At 43.6% G+C, this 26,012-nt stretch overlaps 1 protein-coding gene across 1 annotated transcript in view; it reads right to left on the bottom strand.

The window, feature by feature from the left end:
• Positions 1-18,454, bottom strand: part of ACBD3 (acyl-CoA binding domain containing 3) — a 31,267-nt gene extending 12,813 nt beyond the window's left edge. Inside the window, exons 1-3 of the mRNA XM_067564847.1 lie at positions 18,133-18,454; positions 1,694-1,835; positions 743-883 (exon numbers count right to left, since the gene is read on the bottom strand). Of these exons, the coding sequence (XP_067420948.1) occupies positions 743-883; positions 1,694-1,835; positions 18,133-18,415 (566 nt within the window). The 5' untranslated portion in view covers positions 18,416-18,454. The remainder of the gene's footprint in view (positions 1-742; positions 884-1,693; positions 1,836-18,132) is intronic.
• Positions 18,455-26,012: the final 7,558 nt, after the last annotated feature.

Below are 26,012 nucleotides of genomic sequence, written 5' to 3'. Positions count from 1 at the left end.
CCACCCCCGAGCAACGTAAGTTACACCAACATAAATGCTCATGTGCATAGGAGGAGAAGCTCTCCCACCGACATAACTTCACATAGGTGGATTTATTATGGAGATGGGAGAGCTCTGTCCAGTCAGTATAGAGTGTCTTCACCAGATGCACTGCAGTGGCACAGTTGCATCAGCACAGCTGCGCTCCTGAAGCACTGTATGTGTAGACATGGCCTAGGTTACTTTTGTCAGCAAACTGTGGTAGAACATGAAAGTAAATGGCTGGAAACTTGAGCTCAGCCACAACCAGCCCTTTCTGCCCTACGTTTGTTAACAATCTAGAAACTACTACACAGCTTAATACCACATGAGCTGCTGTATAAACCCACCATCTGCTGGAGACTAGTAGGATAGGAGATTTTAGATTTAGGAGATTTGTTCATAGTTCAGTTGTTCCATATGTTAGATAGTGGGAAAGTTATTTTTAGACAAACTCAGTTCCTCACAAAGTTATTACAGATGTCAATAGAAATAACCACCAGCCACTTCTTTGGCATTCTACAGATGTCTGGTTTTCTTACCCTATTCCTTCAAATACTAACTTATCACTGATTTGGTAAAAAGGCTTAAGGCGTGTGAACGGTACGCAGCAATTTTTGGAAGAAATTACTAACAAAGCTAAGGGCCTGCAACTGAAGCTAGCTTTGTCTTTGCCTGCACATGGAGGAAGACAGCTCTCTTCCACACAAAAAAATAACTTCACCTTTTCTTTTCTTGTTCTTCTTTCTCTATTTTATGGGAGGTGACGTATGTTGAAAAGAGATGACAACACCTATTAAGGAGCTTTACAAATTCTGCCATGGCTTCCTGTTTTGCCATGTTTCCAAGGGATGCCCATTCTTTCCTGGGAGAAATAATAAAAAAAAAAAAAAATCCCAGCAAGAGTAAAACATAGTAGAAGAACATATAGCTACCTTCTCAAGTTAGTGGTCAATTCTCAATTCAAAAAACACAAAAGGAACTCAGGTTAAAACTACAGTCACATTTTGATTCATGGTGCACAAGAGACGTGGGACCAAGTGTGTTTATCACATACTAACTACAAAGAACAAAGTTTTTCTTCTTACAATTCACAACACTTTAACCTGAAGACTTCATAGCTACTTTTCCTCCCTGTGCTACAAGGGTTTTTCCTGCCCATCCCACTTTTTATGGTATAACATTTACCAAGAGAATTTGTTAAAGTATTCTAAGCAAGTCTCTAATGCACATCATTAAACCTAACTAGAACTCCACATTATACTTTGAAAATTTCAAAACTCAGATAAACTGGAAAGGAGGCATTTGATGCATTACCCCCCTCTTGCTTCTGTTCTATGTTATGATTATCTTCAACTGGCTATATCTATACAATTGGTCTAAACCACTTCTGTAATATCACAATTCTGATTAGTTAAAGCCCCAAAATCTTAATAGATTTCATGAAGAATTGAAGGATGCTGAGTATTATTGGGTCTAAATAACAATTCTATTCTTATATTTGTCAAGTAACTCAGATGTCAGATGCATGTATCTGAAGAAATCCCCCTTCCAACAACTTATGTGCATTTCCAGACAGTACAATATATTTGTTTTGCTATTGTTGAACCAAGATGATAACTGCATTTCTCCCACTGTCTGTTTGAAGTATAGGCCAATGAAAAAGATAGACTACCTCCTATCATTCCCCAGCACATCAAAGAATCCAACTTCAGGGCAAGTGTCTGGATTGTAGGGTCCCAACAGAACCTGCTTGTGTAGTGCCACAAGTTTAAGTTTTTCTTCGTATGTTGGATGAAAGGCTTTTCCATCTTTTTCTGCCAAAGCGAAGAAAAGAATTTGGAATTAAGATTCATTCATTAAGAGATAAACGTACACTAATATGAAAAAGCCTCAAAGAATAGATAGGGTAACCTATGCCTTAACTATTCTCAATTTTTTGCCCTCTAGAAAATTACTTGCCCCTTAATGACTTGCTAAATACAAGTCATAATTTTGACCAAATAACAGAATTTATCAAATTTCTCCAGAATAGAAACATGCAGCCGTAGTTATTCAACATAATTATAAAGTGTTTTAAATAATATACCCTAGATTGCATCTTCAGCTGGGTAATTACCATATAAATATTTAAGTTATATAGACCAACATTGTATTCATATGGATCTGTAGTTTTCAAATATTTAAGAGGCTCCTTAATGTGGTTTTTTTCACAAGTATGTCTCCCAAGTCCCCTGTAATGGCGTGGAGAGAAGTTTCTGTATAAAGAGCTGAGATCTTAATTTTACATTCCACAGATTTTAACACTGCTCTTTGTGTCTTAACCTGTTCTTTGAGACTTGCTTTATGCCAAGAGTTACAGCAATGAAGACCGCAGAAAGTAAACAGTCACAATTTAAGGGGAAAATCTTGCTTAATTCAATTCCATTACTCCAACTGCTTTGGCAAACGGTGACAGTATTTCACAACTAAGAGGCTAGAGATAACTTATCAAGGCTTAAATTGAATTGGTTTTGGTGCTAGAGGAGAAACAGCATTAAACACATATTTACAATACATTAGAATTAATTTCAACTAAGTCTCCTGATTCTGTATCAAAGCTGCATATATCAACCTCTTGATGCTATCCTAGTCCAATTACATAGAGCACTTATTAGCAAGAAAAATGATGCATGGAAGATTCTTTTCATTTAAAAAAATTGGTCAACTAGAACTATCCCACCACGTTTCACTAACTGTCAAAACAAAGCAAAGAAACACCCATTATTTGTAATTATACTGCTTGCTGAAAAGACTTGTTTTCTGTTACACAAGATAGAATGAATAACCTTTTGTTGTCTTTTTAGAAAGATTAGCATAACGGAGTTGTTAGTGTAGGTAACCACAATAGAAAATTCATGTAAAAGACATGCAGTTAGTCTTGAAGCCAGACATTGAGCACAAAAAAAATAAAAGACACCTATATCCTCTTTTCCCTTCCTAGGAAGAGTCTTAAGTATTCACTGCCCATTTTCCCCTGGTTTGCACGGTCATAACTAACATCTTTTTGGTAAGCGACTGCACTGCCTTCATAAAAGTCAATGCCTTGCCTTAATGAAACAGCTGTTCATATTGGTCATGTGAGGCACCACCTTCCATTTGCTCCACCACCTTAGGGCAACACACTGTTTCTGCAGTGCAGCCAGCTCAGTAATTTCTTTACCTACATCTCAGGCTACGTTTACACTGATGGCGGAAAAAAATCGCTGCCGCCAGATCAATCTTTCAGGATCGACTGAGCGGCCAGTGAGACCCGCTCAATCGATCAGGAAGTCGACTGAGTAAGTCCACCCCCTCAAGTAGCAAAGCGCTGCGTCGACAGGAATGGCTCAGCACAGTGTGAACAGCACGCAGAAGGGAAGCTGAGCAGTTGACGTCAGTTACACAAACTACTCTGCGTAGTTTGTGTAACTCCCGTCGACTGCCACCGAATCGCGGGGTCAGTGTGAACCAGCCCTCAGATCTTTTTCCTCCTCTTCCACTTCCCAAGCCACCCTCTTAAAAACCCTTTTTGTATCCTCCCACTTTCTTCTTCGCTTCTTTCCATATCATCCATTGTATTTGGAACTCAACCCCCTTATGCAACAAGCAGCCACGCACATTTCTCCAAGTGCACGGAATACCTGATAGTAAATAAACCTATTCCCCTATTTTGAGATTGGACTTTCACTTAGTAACCCGGTGTAGTGTCTGACTGAGAATGCAAGCTCTCTGGAGCAGATGATTGGGTATCTCTGCATTATACTGCACTGAGCACACTGATACTGCTAAATAACATGAATATGGGAACTAAACTTAACTCAGACACACTTGTACAACACAGTAAGTATTCAGATATCACAATGGAGGAGGCAGCATAAAAACCTAGATAGATGGATTTCTGCATTGGAGTTAGCTCATTGTTCCTACAGTCTCAAATCAGTTCAGACAGTTACTCTGAAATTGTTCTTAATTAAATACACATAAATGAGAGCCATGGCTCAGATACCACTGTGACAGGCAATACTGAAGGATCCTGGAAAAAACAAAAGATAAATGTTATGTCAGACTATACAGTTTTATTTGTAATTATTCACTAGGTAATTTCTGAAAATAGCTGTTGGTCCATAGATCATTCATGAGCACTTTATTACAATTATTTGAATGTTGAATTAGACAAAGTACATTTAATTTTTAAAAACCGGTTTCCAATGTGAATACTCATGTTGAAAATGTTATTTATAGACAACTATAATCAGAAAATCCAAGCAAATCCAAATGGAGATGACTGTTCTTGTCCGCATGGCACTCTTGTCATGGCCATTTTATCTAGGTTTATATGCAAAATACACTTTCAGACCACTAAACAACATGGGTAAATCCAACAATGGGGAATTGTGTACCTGTAATTCTTCATTGCTGGATGCTATAGCATAGACTGAGTGTGGGGGTTTTTACCACATCGACTAACCCTGCTCAGAACATTAGTATCTGAGCCCAGCTCAGAGCAGGGTTAATAAAGCCTGTTTCTATCCACACTTGAGAATTACAGATCTGCATTTTCCCAATGTAGACAAGCTACCTCTCTGATGACCAAGCTCCAAATCTGAAGTGAAGTTGAAATCTGTATTGACAAAAAAAGTTCCCCCGGGGGAAAGAAATAAAAAGCTTTAAAAAAAAATCAGACAGACAACTTTCCACTGAGAGTAGATCAAGATAAGAGATAGGGGAGGGGAAGAGAAAATATTCAGTGGCTAGTTAATAATATAAATGGGAGTACTTAGCAAATGGTATTCTTCTGATTCAGTCAAGAGAGTGAGTTTTTAGGTTACATCCTAGCTACTTCTTGTTTTAATCATGTGTGCGCTCCAAGCAAACTAACCACCCACCACACTTAGGCCTGGTCTACACTAGAGAGTTTTGTTGACCAAAGTCAGCTTTCATCGACAAAACACTGCTGGTGTACACATTGCAATCATCCTCCCACAGATGCAACTTCCCTGTTTTTTCAACAAAATAAATCCACCTCAACAAGAGGCGTAGAGCTTCTAACGACAAACTTTTAGCAACAAAACGTCTGTGTAGACACTGCACTTGGTTATGTCATGGTAAATGGCCACCAGGAAGTGTCCCACAATAACCATCCTGACTGTTCTGGCCATCACCTTGAACTCTGCTGCCTTCAGCCACCGGACCCTTCCCCTTTAAAGTCCTGGGATTTTTTAATTCCATTTCCTGCTTGATCAGCGTACAGAGCTCACATCGCCTCTTTCTAGCTGACCATGGTGGCTCCTCACAAACACACTCCCACTTGGAGCACACTGGAGCTGCTGGACCTGATTAGCATTTGGGGAGAATCGGCCGTGAAGTCCCAGCTCCACTCTAGCCACAGGAACAATGATACCTATGGCCAGATTTCTCAAGCCAAGTGGAGAAGAGCTATGAGCAGGACACGCTGCAGTGCTGAGCAAAAAAGCAAAGATCTGCAGCAGAGCTACCAGAAGGCCAGGGAGGCATACTGTCGCTCTGATGCAAAGCCAAAGAGCTGACACTTTTATAAGAAGCTGGAAGCCATCTTCAGCAGCGACCCCACTTCCACCCCCAACCATCCAGGGATACCTCTGCAGCACTGGGACCAGTGGACACCATAATCAACCCCGAGGAGGAAGTCATTGACAAGGAGGTGGAGTTGGAGGATGACCTGGAGCCAGGGAACAGTTTGTTTGGTGAGGTGGGAAGCATTTCTTGACTTCAGAAGGTTGCAGCCAGTCCCAGTCCTTCAGCTCTGGCATGCCGGATGCAGGACAGGGGTGCTTATGCTGCTTGTGTACATGAGGTAAGACGGTCTTTTGCTTTTTTGTGTTATAGAGGTGCAGCTTTGTTCCTTCCATTGTTTAAGGAAGCTTTCCCGCACCAATTGGCAATTAGTTGTGCAGGGACCAAAGCGGCACACAGGGAAGCATCCTACTAGCATTCCTGCTTACTCTGAGGAGGGAGATATCGGCTTCTATGTCCACCTGCGGAAAATGGTGGCACAATTTACAATACAACAGCCTCATTTTTGTATTTGCGGCCAATTACTGTTATTTCAAAAAGACTTAATATTTGAAGAATAAGCACTCTATTTGACTCTTGCACACACTGGCTGCACCTCTCATTGATACACTGCATAAGCTGGATAGCAGTCAACATGACACATGCTGTATACTAAAAGACACTTTATTGGGGCTCATTGTCAAAAGAGTACCTCAAGGCCCCCCTGATTCAAATGACCCCCCATTGTGCCCCTCTAACAGCCCTGGCATCAGGCTGCTCAAAGTCACCCACAAGGCAATGCACCTCTGCACTCTAGTCAGGGGCAAACTTTTCACCCTTAGCTTCACAAATATTATGGAGCGCACACCAGGCAGCTATAACCATGGGAATATTTTCCTCATTGAGGTTTAGCCTACAATAAAGGCACTTCCAGCGAGCTTTTAATCTGCCAAATGCACATTCAACAGTCATTCAGCACCTGTTCAACTTGTTATTGAAGCGCTCCTTGCTGCTATTCAGGTTGCCTGTATAAGGCTTCATGAGCCAGGGCATTAAGGGGTAGGCTGGATCTCCCAGGATCGCTATGGGCATTTCAACATCCCCCATTGGAATCTTTTGGTCTGGAAAGAGTCCCTGCTTGCAGCTTTCTTTATAGGCCAGTGTTCCTGAAGATGCACCTTCCCTGACCAACCTGCGTTGATGCTGGTGAAACACCCAAGGTGATCCATAAGCGCCTGCAGTACCATAAAGAAGTACCCCTTTCTGTTTATGTACTCTGTCGCAAGATGGTCTGGGGCTAAAACTGGGATACGAGTACCATCTATTGCCCCATGACAGTTAGGGAATCCCATTGCTGCAAAACCATCCACTATTTCATGAACATTGCCCAGAGTGACAGTCCTTCGTAGCAAAATGCAATTAATGGCTGTGCACACTTGTGAAAACACAACACCAACGGTGGACTCCCTGACTCCAAACTGATTAGCGACCAACGGGTAGCAGTCTGGATGGAGTTCCTAGCTTCAACATGGTGATCTCACCACGTGCTTCTCCACTGAGAGGGCGGTTCTCATTCTGGTGTCTTTGAACTGCAGGGCAGTGGCAAGCTCCACATAGAGTTCTTTGAAGGTTGCTTTGCGCATCATCTGGAAGTTTTGCAGCCACTGCTCATCATCCCAAACCTGCATAACGATGTGATCCAACAACTCAGTGCTTGTCTCACGCACCCAAAAGCAGTGGCTCACCATGTGCAGATGCTCCGTGAATGCAAACAGTAATGCGGTGATGTTCATTTGCATGGCACAACAGGTCAGGCGCCTTGGATTCCAGTTCTGTTTGGGCGGTCTTTTCAGATAGAGATGGCAGGGGCTCAGGAAATACGGGCTGTTGAAAAATGCCACGAAACACAGAAACCCACGGAATAACGGGACGGAAATCAATGCATCATGAGATGTAGAGCCCGCACTCATGATGCGCTGTGGCCCAAAGGCCTTCTCACAACTCCTAGTGGCACAAAGTGGTGAGTTGCACAGTAGGATAGCTACCTACAGTGCACTACTCTTAATGTCAAGGCGAAAGCACCACGTTTGGATGCGCTTCAGCAATACAGTGAGTGCTATACGTACTGGCACAAGCGCTGTACTTACAGCACCTTTTGATCACCTTTGAAACTTGCACTGAAAAAGCTTCTAGTGTAGACAAACTTTAGGCTACACTACCACTTATGTTGGTCTAACTTATGTTGCTCAGGGGTGTGAATATTTCATCTCCTGAACAACGTAAGTTACACTGACATAAGCAGTAGTGTGCATAGCTTATGCCGCTTGCGGGGGTGATCTTTTTATGCCGATAGGAGAGCTCTCTTCCACCAGCATAAAGCGTCTTCACCAGATGCGCTACAGCGACACCGCAGCAGCACTGTACGTGTAGACATGCCCTTAGAAACCTTAGAAGTTAAACTGTATCAGATGATGAGCAGCTGAAACTGTCTGCACCAGAGCACATGGAAAGACCTACATTAGTCTGAGTCTTGCCAAACAGGAAAGAGTGCCAGGCTCTTCAAGCATCCATGAGTCACAAGCTTCTGACAGCCCTGAATATAACATCTCTGCATGGTAAAAGTAGACTTTAGTTTCAATATATTTAGTGCTTGTGAATGGTTCCAGACCAACACTGGACAGTGTGTTCCCCTATTTTTCCAGAGGATGTACACAGCAAACTCCACTGCCTAGAAAACTTGTCAATTTCTCTGCTCTAGCTGAGCAGTGAAATTGACAATTATGACAGCCCCAGATTTCACCAGTTACCCTCTTTTCTGGTATCTCTCTCAGCCCTTCCGCCTCTCAAATCTATGGCAAAAACTTTGGCACGGCGCTTTATATTCCCCAGCACTGGCATGCCGCTCAAAGCCTCCTAGCTTTGGCCAACATCACCTCTATCCCAGGTACATACTTTAGTTGTGCACCCCTGATGTAAAGGTGGTACCCCTACCCACACTAAATCTGACATCTGTCATATCACAGCCTTATATACTCAGCCCTTCTTCCAACATATGGCGCACATTAGTCTGTAAATATAAAATCCCGTGGAAAATGGAGTGTTGGGGTACTTATTAAAATTTTCAGAAGTTAGGAGGTACGTGCCACTTAAAAGGTTGAGAAACACTGCACTACAGAACACTCAATGAATTGCCCATTGAGTCAGCTCTTCAAACAGATTAGTCTAGGCTAAAATTAAAGACTGGCTTATTTACAATGCATTTAAGACTGTTAATTAGACTGCAAGTAAGACAAAGAGAAAGATTAAACCATTCCAATGGGCTAGAAATGGAAAGCTGCTAAAGATGCAATATACGCAATAACTGTACCCTTATAATCAGTCACAAAATTTGATTTACTGTTTCATTATTGTCAAGCAATATCTAAAATGAAATATATGCTGATAAATTAAGACTCAAGAAAGAATGCAATGAAACATACTTAAAGAAAGGAGTATTAACGTACTGTTTATACAAGGCCAAATATCAGAACTGACTATTGCTTTCTAACTTTATATATTGAAAATTCTTCATGGAGAAAACAGCACAATACACTCATAACACACTCTCTGATGCCTATTCAATTACTGCATCAGTTCTAAGGGAAGGAATCCCATGGGACAAAGTTAATTCTGAGTTGTTAGAACAGCCTGAAAAATATGTTTTTCATTAGGTGTTTTAGAAGTGTCAAAGCAAAACATTACAAGAAATTATTTAAAACCTAATCACTGTCTAGTTTATGTGCAGTTCTTAACACACACCCTTACAGAATATGTTCAGAAAGCAAGAAAAGTAGAAATAAAATCCCACTTAGGGAAAGTCACTCAAGCAAGTCCTTACACTCAGAGGTGATCGGTAAGGCCTACCGCCATTCCATTCACATCTGGAGATCTCTTTATAACTTTTCAAATTCCAGAGAACGAGAATGTACCCACAAAACTCATTGGAGGGACAATTCAGCCATTTCTAGGAAACAATCACTATATGCCAAGCAACTGAAGAGACCAGGTCTTTCTTCCTGTTCTGAAGCCTCTGTGTGGGTTTGAAGACCGAGATACAACTTCTTCAGTATGATTCGAAGAATAGCAGCTGTGGTCAGATGAAATTCAGAAACAGATTTCGGCCACCTCTACATCATGGGTGCTACAGTAGCACAACAGCAGCACTGCAGCTGTAACGCCCATAGCGTAGATGATTCCTACAGTGACAGAAGCGGTTTCTCACACCCAAACAATGTAGTTAGGTTGATCAAATTAAGTGCAGCCCAGGCCTTTGGATACCACTATCTTCCTGATAGTAAAACGACTACTGTTTCTTTATGCATAGATGGTGCTGCACAGCTGATCATTTCCAGATCAGTCTGAGAGGAACAGACTGGTGCATACTGAAGGTTGGGGGAAAAAGAAGGACATTTCAGGCAGAGAGATTTCCGTCTCATAAGGTCAGGTCTACATTAGAAAAAGATTTGCTGGTATAGCTACATTGGCAAACCCTCCTAGTATAGGCACAGCTTACACTGGCAAAAAAGAGCATTTGCCAATACAGCTTAAATCTGTGCTTTTCTGATGTAGCTTATATAAGTGGTTCCCAAACTTTTTTTTTCCACCAAGGACTCTTGGCATCTGACTAAACATCCTGGACCCCTTTAATTTCTTATACATAAATTTCATGTTATTATTCTATTAGTTAAATGTATTATGACACGTGTATTCACCCAGAGTGGAGTTTAGTGGTCTCAGGACTCAGTGCATGAGGGGTCATGTAATACACAGGATGCCATTTTGAGAATAAAATGGCATCTTCCTTGCAGCGAAAGTGTCAGAATGCCATTCCAACATGTTCTGGCCCTGGCTCAAGGGACAGACCTCCACATAACCACAATGGACCAACAGAGAACTAGGAATCCAATTTAGGGAACCAATAGCTTACAGCAGTTCAGTGAGTGAAATAACAAGCTATACCGGCAGAAGCACTTTAATGCTAGTATAACTGTGTCCATGCTAGGGCTTTTGCCAGTATAGAGGGGTCTCAAAAAGCTCAGACTCCTAACTGACATTGCTATATAGACAAAGGTTTCCAGTGTAGACCTGGCTTACAAATATGGAATAGTCTCCTAACGAAACTGATGGAAGCACCAACACTGGAATTATTTTAAACTAGATTGGACAAAGCAGTAGTATAGCAGGGAACAACTCTGCCAGTAACAGGGGAGATGGAAAAAGGGATTATATTTAGTCCATCTCTAATTTCTCTTTTTGGTAAAGAGTAAGCAAAAACGCCTTTAAAATTTTATGCCTCATCACTCAATGTAATTACATACTATCACATCACAAATAAAGGTTCAGTTTTTTGATATCTATAAACACACAACAATGAAAAATCTTGGCCATCATGGTGATAAGTTATCCAACCGGTACATCTGCATTGCAGCTCGGAAGTGTAGTTCCCAGCTCAGATAAACTAAGGTCTGGTCTACACTACAGACCTATAATCAGTATAACTACATTGAGCGACATAGTTATACTGATATAACCTGTCTTCGCCTCTCGGGGAGATAGACTAAGTATGTTGATGGGACAGCTCTCTCCCATCGGCTTAGAGCATCTTCATTAAAGTGCTACAGCACTGCAGCTGCACCAGTGCAGCTTTTTAAGTGTAGACTTGCTCTAACACTAGTTCTGATTGAGCTAATGCTCTAAAAACAGCAGTATGATCGTGGCAACATGGGCGGCAGTTTTGGCTAGCCACCCAAGTACATCGTGTGTGAGATCCTAGGTATGTAACTGAGATAGCTAACCAAACTGCCACCCATTCTGCTGCAATCACACTTCTATTTCTAGCACACTAATGTGATCAGAGCTAGCACAAGTAAGTCTGCTTGAGCTGGAAATTACACCTTCCAGTTGCAGTTTAGATATACCCTAGAGTGTTTTGATCAAAACTAAGTTTTATAGAAAGAAGAATCAAAGACTGCAGGGATAGCTAGTCATGTACTAGACATGTATATTGAGGAACAACACTTGAATAAGTTATTTCCTATTCTCTAGTATTGCTTATTCTTTGGCCTCCTATGGCAACGTCCCTTGTGTTCTAACCTATGCTCTTTCCATGCCAATATCTGTACCAGTGCCAGTGAGAGTACCAATTCACAACTCAAACTCAAAAAAGATGAGTCCTACAAAAAAGTGGCAACTAGGTCAAATTACAAAGGATGAATATAAGCAAATAACATGAGTATGTAGGGACAAAATTAGAAAAGCCAAGGCACAAAACAAGATTAAACTAGCTACAGATGAAGGATAACAAGAAAACATTCTACAAATATATCGAAAACCAAAGGGAGACCATGGACAGGGTAGGCCCATTATTCAATGAGGAGGTAAAACAATAACAGAAAATGTGGAAATGGCAGAAGTGCTAAATGACTTTTGTTTCCAGTGTTCACCAAAGAGGTCAGTTGCGACTGAATGTCTAACATAGTGAATGCCAGTGAAAAAGAGTTAGGCTAGGAGACGAAAAATAGTGAAAGAACAAGTTAAAAATGTCTTTGAGAAGTTAGGTGTCTTCAAGTCACCAGGGTCTGATGAAATACATCCTAGGGCCTTGTCTACACTAGCACTAGCCAGCAAAATTTGTCACTCGGGGTGTGAAAAAACACACCCTTGAGCAACATAAGTTTTTCCAGGATAAATGCTTGTGTGGACAATGCTATGTTGGTGGGAGACATGGCTTCATAAGTGCTCTGACAGCAGCACAGCTGTGCCACTGTAAGTTAAGTGTAGACTAGACCTAGAATAGTCAAGGAGCTGTCTGAGGAGATATGAGCCACTGACAATTACCCTTGAAAAGTCATGGAAGATGGGAGAGATTCCAGAGGCCTGGAAAAGGAAAAAAATAATGCCAATCTATAAATAGGGGAATAAGGACAACCCAGGGAATCACAAAGCAGACACTTTAACTTCTGTACCAAGAAAGATAATGGAGCAAATAATTAAGCAATCAATTTGCAAACACCTAGAAGATAATAAGGTGGTAAGTAACCATCAGCATTTATCTGTCAAAAACACATCAAACCAACCTGAAAGCTTTCTTTGACAGGGTAACAAGCCTTGTGGATGGGGGGAAATAGTATATGCGGTATATTTTTACTTTAGCATGGCTATTGTTACTATCTCACATGACCTTCTCATAAACAAAGTAAAGAAATACAACCTAGAAGGAGTTACTATAAGGTGGGTGCATAACTGGTTGGAAAACTTAACATTGACTAGTTATCAATGGTTCACAGTCCACTTAGAAGGGCATATTGAGTGGAGTGCCACAGGGATCAGTTCTGGCTCTTGTTCTGTTCAATATCTTCATCGAGGATTTAGATAATGGCAGAGAGATCACACAAAGTTTGCAGACGATACCAACCTGGCAGGGATCGCAAGTGCTTTGGAGGATAGGATTAAAATTCAAAATGATCTGGATAAACTGGAGAAATGGTATGAAGTAAATAAGATAAAATTCAATAAGGACAAAGGCAAAGTACTCCAGTTAGGAAGGAACAATCAGTTGCACACATACAAAATGGGAAATGGACAACCTAGGAAGGAGTACTGCAGAAAGGGGTCTGGGGGTCATAGAGGATCAAAAACTAAATATGACTCAACAGTGTAACACTGTTGCCAAAAGAAACAAAACAAAAACAAAAACAAAAAAACCATCATTCTGGGATGCATTAGCAGGAGTGTTATACACAAGACACGAGAAATAATTCTTCCACTCTATTCCACACTGATTAGGCCTCAATTGGAGTACTGTGTCCAGTTCTGAGTGCCACATTTCAGGAAAGATGTGGACAAATTGGAGAAAGTCCAGAGAAGAGCAACAAAAATGATTCAAGGTCTAGAAACATGACCTATGAGGGAAGATTGAAAAATTGGGTTTGTTTAGTTTGGAGAAGAGAAGACTGAGGGGGGACATAATGGTTTTCAAGTACATAAAAGGTTGTTACATGGAGGAGAAAATTGTTCTCCTTAACCTCTGAGGATAGGACAAAAGCAAGGGGCTTAAATTGCAGGAAAGGAAGTTTAGATTGGACATTAGGAAAAACTTCCTAACTGTCAGGGTAGCTAAGCATTGGAATAAATTGCCTATGGAGGTTGTGGAATCTCCATCACTGGAGATTTTTAAGAGCAGGTTAGCCAACAACCTGTCAGAGATGATCTAGATAATGTTTGGTCCTGCCATAAGTGCAGGGAACTGGACTAGATGACCTCCTGAGGTCCCTTCCAGTCCTATAATTCTATCACACAAATTTGCTCTTACCTGCTTGTGTATTTTGTGTTGGGAGAGTGGACAGTAAGCATGATGGGCTGCAACGTTTTATCATCAAATAAGTCTTCAGAGAAGGAAGGAGTTTTTTCCTAAGAGTTCAGCATTCATGAAAACTGCTAGACTAACAGCCAAAGTTTTCTTTCCATCAGAGCATAGCTTTTAGAGAGGGATCACAAGCAACACAGACTTCTTAACATTAGCCTTCCAGCATTCCTCAATCCTAATCTGGAGCAAGAGCTTGTCTGGGATGGAAGGATTTGGTCCTTTTTTTGTGCATTCACTCTTTAGCCTCTCTTCCGAGAGGACCCATAAACAGTGCCACTGTGGAAATGTTTTTACAATGTTGATATCTAAGCCATTGGGAACAGGAATGAGACCAATATATTTCAGACATTCCATTGTCATCAGCCTACTTCAGTGGTTCCTAACCTGTGACCTGCGGGCTGAAAGTGGCCCGCAGGGTCTTTCAAAGTGGCCTGCTGCTCCCCTCCCACAGGCTGCAGAAGGGAGCGGCTGCCTAAAGACCCAGGTGGAGCACATTGCCACAGGGCTACAAGACCAGTGCAGGCTCCTTGCTGCAGCTAAGGGGACAAGAGATCAGAGACTGGTAGCCCTTCGGGGTTGTAAAAATTGTATCTGTGGCCCTTGAGCCAAAAAGGTTGGGAATCACTGGCCTATTTCATATGTGACTCAATGACCTGAACATGAGTCTCTGTAGCTAATTACTAATATGCTAGGTGACAAATGTTCAGATTGCTACATTATGGTGAATGTTTCGCAAATAAAAAGGAAAAAGGGTGTAGCAGTGACTGGAAGGGAATATTTTGACTTAGAAGGAAAGGCATCAGGAATGGTGGGAGGGAGATAGGGAACCTCGGGACATGAAATTCATCTCTATATCTAGACAGATTAAAAAGACTTAGTTTTTTTTAAAGAAAAAATAATATCCCACACTACAGATTAAATAATCAACGCTGGTTGAAAAGAACACATGATTTAAGACTGAATCAAGTTTAGCCCTCACAAAACAGCTTTTATAAGGCCAAAAGAAACTTTTAAAATATTGAAAGTTCAAACATTGCAGTACGAAAAACCGGAAACTAATTAAACACAAATAGGATACTGGATTCATTGATTTTCCATTGTCCAAACTGAGAAAGATACACAGTACCTATAGAGCTTAAGTGACTTCTCCCCCCACCCCAAGTTTTCACTTTTAGGAAAGTAGGCCATTAGTAGTAACACAGGGTGGATACAAATAGATCTTTTTTGTGTCAAAAAACTGTTTTTATTTTGTTGTTTAATTATAGGTTGTTGGTTTTTTTTTAAATAATCCTGTTTAAAATGAAATCTGAATTTAATGCAAAATCTGTTAAGGCATCAATGTATTATAATCTCTTAAAATATTTCAATAAAAAATATATATCCTGAATCCATGAGCCTCTATCAAAAATTGAGAAATGCTGCTTGCTTTTCTATGCAAAGAATGGGGATCTAACTTCTGAGGTCAAGCTTTATAAATATGGCACGATTGGTTATGTACTATATAAAGGGCTTGTTACGTTTAATAAAATGTATATGCTTTTTTCTGTGTTTAATTAAATTAGTTACCATCCTAATGCAACTTGACACAAATCATGAGCAAAATGTAGTAAATCATCATTCACCATTTTATAACATACTAAAAAATGTACAATTAATAAGAATTTGAAAATATTAAACTATATAACTGCTTAAATAAATGTATTTACGTATAGTGTACCATCCCAAGTAGCCAAAAGACACACCAAATCTAGTGTAAAGTTTCTATTTAGTTTTAACCATTAAAGCATGTTGATTTACATCAACAAATGAGAATGCACCTTTCTTCAGAAAATAACCGAAGTACAAATGGAAAAGTTGATTGAAATAGATTATTTAAATTGATGCTTTCCATTTGGTGATTTAGAAACACGTGAGCTTGTTCACAATATATGATTTTTAAGTTTAAATAACTAGGGAGGAAAAGAGTAATAAAACTACAGTCAAGAATGAAAGGCAAAGATAGTTATAAGGTACCTTCCCTACACAAGTTTCAAAGTAGTTTAAAAAGTGCTTATTAAGACACACAAGAATCCTATTAAGTATCATACCTATTTTAATAGGTGCAAACAAGGCAGAGATTACATGACTTGCCCAAGATGACACAGCATGACAATGGCAAACTCAGGAATAGAACCCAGGAGTCCTGATTCCCAATTCATGCAAACTTATTAGATAAACTTTCTGCCTTATATTTTAAAGAATTAAAAAAATGCCTGTACTTGTTGTAATTTTAATATGAACAAGAAAAATACTCTGCACAATTACGTCTTCTTCCCCAGGTCAGTCTGAGGGTATGTTCTACGCTTAAAATGCTACAGTGGCACAGCTGCAGCAGTGCTTTAGTGCAGAAATTACCTACACAGATGGGAGGAGTTTACTCATTGCTGCAAGTACCTAGCACTGTCTACAAGTGGGGTTAGGTCAACATAGCTACATCTCTGAGAGCGTGGATTTTTCACATCCTAAGAGACATATCATGCTAATGTAAGTTCCCAGTGTAGATCAGCCTTAAGGCAATCCAAGGCCCAGAACACAAGCAGCATGAGTGCTAAAGCTCCAGGATGAAAACTATATTCAACTTCATTTCTCTGGCATAATGGAACTTCTATAATAAGGTTAAAGCTTATCTGTCCAGGAGACAGAGCTTTCTTGGGGGCGAGTATGAAACCATGAACTCACACAGGAACTAAGGACCGCCACAAACTTCACCACCACTTCTCCCTATGTGCAAGGAGTACTCTGACCTTGTCTTTTCTAACATATAGTAAGATATTATTTAAAAACCCAAAACAAAACACACTACTGCACACACTTAGTCCCCTAGGGAGAGGATGAGAGAATAAACATGCAACAGAGGTTCGTCACATGGTTTAATGCACTATTGGAAGGCGCTCAGATAATCTAGTGATAAGCATGGTAAAAGAATGAAATTCTCTCCCAGGAACAGCACAAGACAGAACCTCCCCCTTTGGGTGCAATAAAGGTGGCAACAGGGATCTCTTCTCCCTCCTCCAGAGGGGCAGAACAGGTTGCTCAGTACTTACCCAAGCAGATAAACTATGGCTGGGCTACACAGTTGTCTCCTGGGACAATGTTCACAGGACTCCCAGAGTAATGAGCCTTTGAGTTAACATCCCTTTGAGATGCATGGGGCAGCTCATAGTTCTCAGAGTAACTGGGTGGCTGTCTGCAAACTCAAGCAGCCCTCAATGCATTGGGGATGCTCAGTCCACCTTTTCAAGGTTTTCTTTGTACTATGCAGATGAGAAAAAGTGAAAACTCAAATTCCAATACAAATGCATGACTCCAGGCATTGGAACCATAAGTATGAGCCTACAGTCCCTGTAACCTTAATCCAGTCCTGCTCCTTCCCCTAATACACAGAAAATTTTACTGCTACAATTGAATATTGGACATGAAACCAAAAAAATCCAAAGTATAAAAATCAAAGATATTTTCACTGTTTGAAATTCTGAGGTAAAACCCGCTTGTTGCGATCCTTGTTAATGTACCTTTACTACTACACTCTCACTTGCTTGTCTAACAATATCTGTTATAATATTTACAGTGGTAACCCGGTGGGGATGGTGGTGGGGTTTACCAGGGAACATTACACAGATGCTATTGCTGGTAATTTTCTTTTAAATCCCGAGCAGTCAGGCAGCTGGCCGTGGCTGGCCCTAGAAGCTGGCCGCCTGCCGCTCCGCGGAGTCTCCGTGCCCCACCGACACGGCCCCTGTCCGCAGCAGGAGGGCCGCGTGCTCAGGAGGGGCCCGTCCGTGGTTCTGGGTCAAGTCACAAGCAAAGGCTCCCAAACAAGACGAGGGGCCGCGGCTCCTCTCGCCCCAGCCAGGACCCGGGCGGCCTCCTGCACCATGCCCGGGAGGCTTCAGGGCACGCGGGAGGGTCAGTTCGCCGCTCCCTGGGGGCGAGCAAGGCCAGAGACCCCCGGTGGGGGGGAAGGGGCAGCGCGGGCAGTCGGGGTGGGACAGGCCAGGACCGGGGGTGGAAGTGGCAGGGGCCCAGGATCCCGCTCCCTGGGTGCGGGGCCCCGGCCGGGAGGCGCGGTCGGTCTGTCTGTCTGTGTCGGTCTGTCTGTGGGGGGGCGGGGCAGTCACCTTTGAAGAAGCGCAGCGCCAGGCCGTACAGCTCCTCCAGGCCGAACCCCCAGCGCCGCTCCGGGCTCAGCGCTGCCGCCGCCGCCTCCTCCGCGTCCCCTTCGGCCTCCTCCTGGGGCCCGGAGCCCGGGCAGCTCTGCCCCGCCCTGCTCAGCCCTCGGCGATCCGGCTGCCCCGGCCCCGCGTCCCCGGGCCGCTCCTCGGAGTCGGGGCTCAGGGTCAGCCCGTCAATGGAGACCTCGAGTCGCTCCGAGCTCAGCGCCGCCACCGCCGCCGCCGCCATCCTCGGCTCCCTCCCTCCCTCCGGCTGGGCCGGCCACGTCCCGACTTCCGGCCCCCTCCGACCCGGAACTTCCGGCAGCAGCGCGCAGCTCCACGGGCCCCGCCCCCTGCCTGCTCCCCCTCCCCACCGCCCGCAGGGCCCCGCCCCCTGCTCCCTTCCCCCGCCCGCAAGGCCCCGCCCCCTGCTCTCCTCGGCGGCTGCTCCCAGTGCCCCTCCCCCTGCTGGCCCTAGCGCGCCCCGCCCCCTGCCCTTCCCAGTGCCTCTCCCCTTCCCGCTCCCCACTTACTGCTCATCACCTGCCCTAGCCACGCATGCCAGTGCCTTCTCGCCCGGCCCGGCCCGGCCCGGCCCTTCTTTACTAGCCTCCCCTTCCTCCCCTCCACTGCTCCCTTCTCCCCGGGCCCAGCTGCTTCCTGCTCGGCCGCCCCTTGTTGGCAGAACTTGGCACTTACCCACCTACCCCCGGCTTGCACCAGACGCTAACAGTCCGGTTACCTCCGCCCCCCACTGACTTCCTAGGGGGAGACTTTCAAGGCCGGGGCGGGGGTTGCGGAGCAGGCGGCGCTGGGGGAAGGCGGCCCCCGTCCGTCTCCTCTCTGGGCCCGGGGCATGGTGCCCGCCCACCACCCCTAGTTTGCAAATAGGTGCCTGCGGCGGGAGGGGCTCAGCTCAGCTCAGCTCCGCTCACTGAGCGCCGAGCCTGGGCGGCCGCGGAGCTCGCCGGGCGCTGCTTTCCTCCCTCCCGCCCCGCTGCCGCCTGACCGGCGGGAGGCACCGAGCCGCTCGGCCGCTGCCGCAGGAACGGTGCCGGACGCGCATGACTGCCCCGGCAAACAGGTCACCGCGGCCGGGCGCAGAGCATGGCCCGCTCCCCGACCCCAGCGGAGCCCCGCCACGCCTAGCGCCGCTCCCAGTGGTGCGCAGCCCCGCCCGGGGCCCCTGTAGCGGCCCTGCAGCTCTCAGGAGATCCCCTGCTCTCTGACCCTGCCCTCAGCAGCGGGCACCGGCCTGGACTGCTGCCACAGGCTCAGGAGTTGTGTGGCGGGACCTTCCTTGTTTGCAGCCAAGTTTCCCAACCCTTAGGTTAATCCCTTCAGTCATTTCTCCCTTCCGGGGCCGTCTCACTTCTTCCTTCTGTCCCCTCCCTCCCGGGGTCTGTCTCACGCCCTTCCTCTGTCCCCCAGTTCCAAGACTAAGCAACTTTCTCCCTGCAGGAAGGTGTGAATCTGAAATCGGCCCAGTTTGGGATGAACACTTAACTGCCCTCTGGGTATTCCTCCCTCAAACACACGCGCGCGCCACAGACATCTCACCAATACACACACACCACAGAGATATATCCGTTCCCCAGACTCCACACATACATACAAACAACTGACATGCACACCCTCATATGCTTCACAAACATACACAAATCACATATTCTCCACACATATACAAGCCTTCTAATTACATTCATACAAATGCACATGCCACAGGCACTCCAATCCTACACACACACACACCATCTCCAAATGAGTATAGTTTTGTAATCTATCCATAAGCTTGGCCTAATTCACCTTTTTTTTTTTTTTTGTAATATCAGTGGCTAATATCAACGTTTATTCTTAAACATTTTTTATTTATCAATTTAAATTTTCATAGTTGTGGGAAATTGGGGGAGGTCAGATGAGGAGGACAGACAATCATTTAATGACAGTATATGCTGAGATTCAAAAAGTTAAAGTTTTATAACCATTAAAATACAAACTGTCATCATCACATGTGAAAATATAAAAAGTTTCAGTACAAAACAAATATACAATATCCTTAACTCAAACTCTAATAAGTTTTCTATCCACATTTTTCTTACTTTGGTGATCAGTAAATTTTTATTTTTAATTTTTTTATTTTATTGATGAAATATTTTTCATCAGTTGTTGATTTCACAGTACATACACATTTTCCAACATTTACTGATAAAAATCTAATTTTTTCAAGCCTACCCATCCATTTGCTTACATTACTTTTCCAGAAATGCATTAAGTATGCCTGCATTACAATGCCTGCTGTGCCCCCATTGGGCAGGCTCCTTGTCATCTCCTCTCAGCCTCACCAGGAGGTGAGTCCCAGAGGAGGGGCCAGTGGGCTGGAGGGTGGAGCGTGAAGGACAGACAGAGGGAAGAGAAGAGGCGGGGGTGCCACAGGGGAAGAGGCAGAGCAGAGGCGGGGTGGGGGTGTCGTTTTCAACAATTAAAAAGTTGGCAACCCTATGCTCCCCTCCTTACCCCCTCCCTCTGTGTGAGACATTCACAACTCCCCTTTCCAATGGTTCCAAGTGGCAACAAAACATTTGTTCCCCATCAAAATGCATAGACCCCACCACTACCACCCAACATGACCCAAGGTCATCCCTATTTTCAGTGAATGACACCCACCTCCAATGCTTTGGGGCAATGTGCCACCTTGATGCCTCTGTAATGGATATGGAGAAATGCCCTTCAGGATAAGGGTATGCACCCTTTGTGTCTGCACAGCACCTGGTGTATTGTTAGCATTTAACAAGTTATAATAACTGTAACTGGTGCCTAAACTACAAAGGCATTTTGAAAATCCCACTAGATGCCTACTTACATCTTTAAGCACCTAAATACCTTTGCAAATTTGGCCCTTATGAGCCTAAATTCCATTTTCAAAAGCACTTAAGGCTCACTAAAAGTCAGTAGGATTCAGGCTCCTAAGTACCTAAGTCTATTTTGAAGATGAGATTTGGCTTGTAAATCATTTAGGTTACCCTACATCCTTTTTTAAATTGTAGCCAGTCTTTCATTGTCAGTTGGTAACTGCTGCTGATACCCAGAACAATGCGGATCACAACAGTGTTTGGAACAGTTACTGCAGAGTACTGTGCACATAGTTCTTGATTGTTTTATACATGAGGGATGATTGCTCAAAAGTTTCATGGAAAAGATAAAAACCCATTTTCTCCTGCCTTGGGGTTGTGCTCTATGTTTAAGCAAGTGTCTGCTATTGACTCTTCTTTCTCATGTTTCAGGAAATACATGCTTCAGTTCAAATCTCGCATATGTAACCCTGAGCTTCCTAATGTGGGGACCCAGGGGAGGAAATGAGCCAGAGAAAGCAAGAATGCAAGTGCAATTGTTTTCCTCAATAGTAATATCTACTATTAACTCAGTCTCTTGTGACTCAGCAAAACACCATCCGCAATAACACTGCTATTGTCTGTTGTTCACAGGGAAGGAGTCAGATAATACAATCTTATATAGCTCTATGGACAAGGAAGAAGTTTATTTCTAATTTGTGCAGTCTATGTAGTACATGTCACATGACTTCAGGAAATTAATACATCATTTCATTGTCACATGCTCTTGGTCACATTTCTCTTTGACTCATCCATGACCATAGGAAAAAGTGCAAGCCTTGAAATATCAAGATCTGATGTTTAATTAGATCAAAAACAAGAAACAGTACTTTAAACTTTGTGTAGTTTACTGCTGGAGCATGTAACTATGAGTTAGGGCTCCTGGGTTTTTTGCTTCAGTTTGCCACTGACTTGCTAGATAACTTTGTGCAAGTCAGTTAACTTATCTGTGTCTAAAATTACCCTTCTATAAATTGGAGATAATGAAACTTACTTCCCACCTGCACAGAAATGTTTAATTAATTAATGTTTGCAAAGTGCTTCAAAGAAGTACAAAGTATTCATTTAAGGTGTTTATTTATTATTAAACATATCCAGTTAGCATTTCTAGGTCCTCAAGATCCAGCTTGAAATAGTGAATGCTACATGGGGGATTGTCTGTTATAAATGTTTACAACATTGGGAGGAATTTGAGGCAGATAATGTTTCAGCTGAGTTTTTAAAAGGTTTGTTAAAGTTCTGTCATCCAGACTTTGAAGTTCTAAATACCATGAACTGTAAATCTGTGCTCTCTCTTCTATTGAACTAATGGTGGGACAGATTACTTTAGTTGCAAGTACAGATGGCAAATGTATACACTGTGCTTTACAAGTTTGAAATTTCATCATCAGATCCAGCTTCTCTTGTTGATTTATGTTAGTTCAGCTATACAATAAAGTGTAATAAAAAACTCTATTTTTCAGATTTTTGATCTGCCACATTTTGTGCTTGATTTACAGTGTTTCTTTATTGTGTTTCATAAATATTTTATTATGCAGCAGCTACATTATGCAGCAGCTTACAATCTTTAGCAAGATTAAGCAAAGTGTCTGGTTTAAGAAATTTTATTCCTTATTATAAAACACATCTTCACTGTAAGAGGAACTGAATTTTTGACTGGTCCTGTCAGGCTTGCCATGTTTCACTCATACGGAAGGAAATACTTATTTGCAATTTTAGATACATTTGTTTTCTTGCTCATTTTGGCCTTGTCTACATTAAGAAAAGAAGTTGTGTTCTTACCTAGTGAGGACAAAGCAGTTTGTAGTTTTCACAAATTGGGAGGTCAAGGTAAAGACTATGAGAGAGTCTAGAATTTACCTTGAGTTGCCACCTCATTAAAAATACAAACTACCTTCTCTTCAATAGGATTTTATCTTGGGTTAGCTGATATGAGGGAAGGAACCTTTTTTCCTAGTGAAGATGCACCCTCTGTGTCTGCTTTATGCAAGTTTTAGTAGCCCTCATTCTGTGGTCTGTGAACCTCCATTATTTACTAAGTGTTTATTGGTCACATTGTTAACTCCCCTTTGTTTCAAGCTGCTAAATTACATTAAAAGTGCATCTGGGAATTATTAATGTTACACTTCCATGTGAGCAACTGCTTTAGGTGCCACAGAGATGTTATGCAATTACAACTGTATGACTAGGTGATCTGCCCAAATATAAAGAGAAGAAGAAATGTCCATGCAATATGGTATTAAGCTGCAGGTTCACATTATGAAAGAGTTTAGGAAGATACTGGCAATAGAAAATTGGGAGAATATCCTCCAAAGTTGAATTTTGAAGTTGTGGACATGAACATTTTATTGCTAAAAAGCAAATCCTAATAGTTACATTACACTCATTCAGTCAGGGAATAGAAACCTGTCCTAAGACCTATGTATCCAGTCAGTCATAGCTAAAACAACTCAAATTTCATATATCAAACACTTACAATTAATAAATGTTTGCCATAATTATTTGACAAATAATTCCAAAGAGTTTATATATTTGAGGAAATGATTAGCAGTTGGTAGCCAATTCACAAATAGGATAAAGAGACTACATCCACCAAGTACATTATGCACTCAGCTCTAGTAATTATTGATCCTGGCGGGGAAAAAAATGCAGAAGAGATTAGAGTCCCTTAGAGGTCTGGAGGCAAAAGCAGAGGCATCAATAGACAACAACAGTCCTGGAAAATCTAATCCTATCCCCTCCTCAAAGCAGGACCAACCGCAACTAAATCATCCCAGCCACGGATTTGTCCAGCTAGACCTTAGAAACCTCTAAGGATGGAGATTCCACTATCCCCCTAGGTAACCCATTCCAGTGCTTCACCACCCTCCTAGTGAAAACATTTTTCCTAATACCAATCTAGACCTCTCCCACTGCAACTTGAGACCATTGCTCCTAGTTCTGTCATCTACTACCATTGAGAACAGCCTAGCTCCATCCTCCCTGGAACCCCCTTTCAGGTAGTTAAAGGCTGCTATCAAATCCACCCTCATTCTTCTCTTCTGCAGACTAAACAAGCCTAGTTCCCTCAGCCTCTCCTCATAAGTCATGTGCTCCAGCCCCCTAATCATTTTTGTTGTCCTCTACTGGACTCTCTCCAATTTGTCCACATCCTTTCTGTAGTAGGGGGCCCAAAACTGGTCACAATACTTCAAATGTGGCCTCACCAATGCCGAATAAATGGGAATAATCACTTCCTTCAATCTGCTGGCAATGCTCCTAGTAATGCAGCCCAAAATACCATTAGCCTTCTTGGCAATAAGGGCACACTGTTAACTCATATTCAGCTTCTTGTCCACTGTAATCCTCAGGTCCTTTTCTGCAAAACTGCTGCCTAGCCAGTCGGTCCCCAGTCTGTAGCTGTGCATGAGATTCTTCCATCCTAAGTACAGGACTCTGCACTTGTTCTTGTTGAATCTCATCAGATTCTTTTTGGCCCAATCCTCCAATTTGTCTAGGTCACTCTGCACCCTATCCATGCCCTCCAGTGTATCTACCACTCCCCCCATCTTAGTGTCGTCTGCAAACTCACTGAGGGTGCAATCCACCCCATCCTCTAGATCATAATGAAGATGTTGAACACAAATAACCCTAGCACCGACCCCTGAGGCACACCGCTTGTTATTGGCTGCCAATAGACATCAAGCCATTGGTCACCTACCCGTTGAGCCTGATGATCCATCCCATAGTCCATTCATCCAACCCATACTTCTTTAACTCGCTGGCAAGAATACTTGCCTTCTAGCAGTCGGGCTCCATCATGCAGGCTGGGCAGGACTGCTATCTGCAGGGCCAGTGAGCAGTCTTTGCTGCCTGCCTCTCCAGGGTCAAGCCACTTGGGACCAATGCAGAAGCTGGCCAGTTTCACCAGCGTGTGGGGGGCGGTTTTCATAGGGCACTTGGCCAGGGCCTGCCAGGCAAGTGGGTCCTAAGGGAACCCGACATGGGTAGGCCCTGCTCTGTCTGGCTGATCACACCACTCCTGAGAGGCTGGAGTGATCCCCACCCCAGAACCAGCCCTGGCCCCGACCACTCTGTCGGCTCAGCCTGGTGGACACAGTCATCTCCCAGCTGGGCCAGTCAGTGCGGCTGGGAGGCAGGGTACGGGGGAGTGGATCTGTTAGGGGCTTCTGGGCAGTGGGGGAGATTTGTGTGTTTTGGGGGGCTGGGCATAGAGCAGCCTGGGGGGAAGGCACTGGACTGGAGGGGTGGAGGAGGTCTGTGTGTGTTGGGGCTCTGGGCAGCTGTGGCTTGGGGGGAGCAATGGGCTGGGGGGGTGCAGGGCTCTGTGCAGTTGTGGTGAGGGGTCTTTGGGGACGGTGTCTCTGGATGGGGAGGTGCTGGGCATAGAGGGTCGGGGGTGCTGGGTCGGGGGGCAATGTGGCACAGCACAGGCCTGCCCCCAGAGGAAGGGGCACACTGACAGTGCAGGACTGGGCAGGACAGTGTATGTCTGGGGCTGCTGGTTTGTAAACAGTGCCCTGGTGCTGGAGCTGCCCAGCCCCTGCTGTGTCATACCCCATTGCCCCCATAAGGGCCCACAGATATGTTTGGCACCGGGCCCACAAAAATCTGAGTAACCCTACACTTTGCTCTAGTGTAAATGGTCACACCAGGTGCAGAACAATGGTGAATCTTATGTAGGTGGCTCTCGTGCTCTGGCAATAGTTTTCAGCAGCACATCCATTAACACGGACAGACAGACTATAGGGTAAATTGACACAGTGCAGCAAGTGGCTGCTGGAGCTGGAGAACTGTCTAGACTAAGGCCTTTCTTAAAAAAACCGTAGTGAGGACACAGTTGTACCAGGAGAAAAGTGCCTAAACCAGTATAGTTTAGTTTGGTTTGGTCATGTAAAATAAGCTCTGCACTGGCTTTTGTTGACATAACTATGTCAGTAAACAACCACACCTCTT

The sequence above is a fragment of the Emydura macquarii genome, unplaced genomic scaffold, assembly GCF_026122565.2.
Source record: "Emydura macquarii macquarii isolate MOO-44397 ecotype Brisbane River unplaced genomic scaffold, CSIRO-AGI_Emac_v2 contig_2676, whole genome shotgun sequence".
NCBI lineage: Eukaryota > Metazoa > Chordata > Testudines > Chelidae > Emydura > Emydura macquarii.
This window is presented reverse-complemented; position numbering and strand designations above follow the sequence as displayed.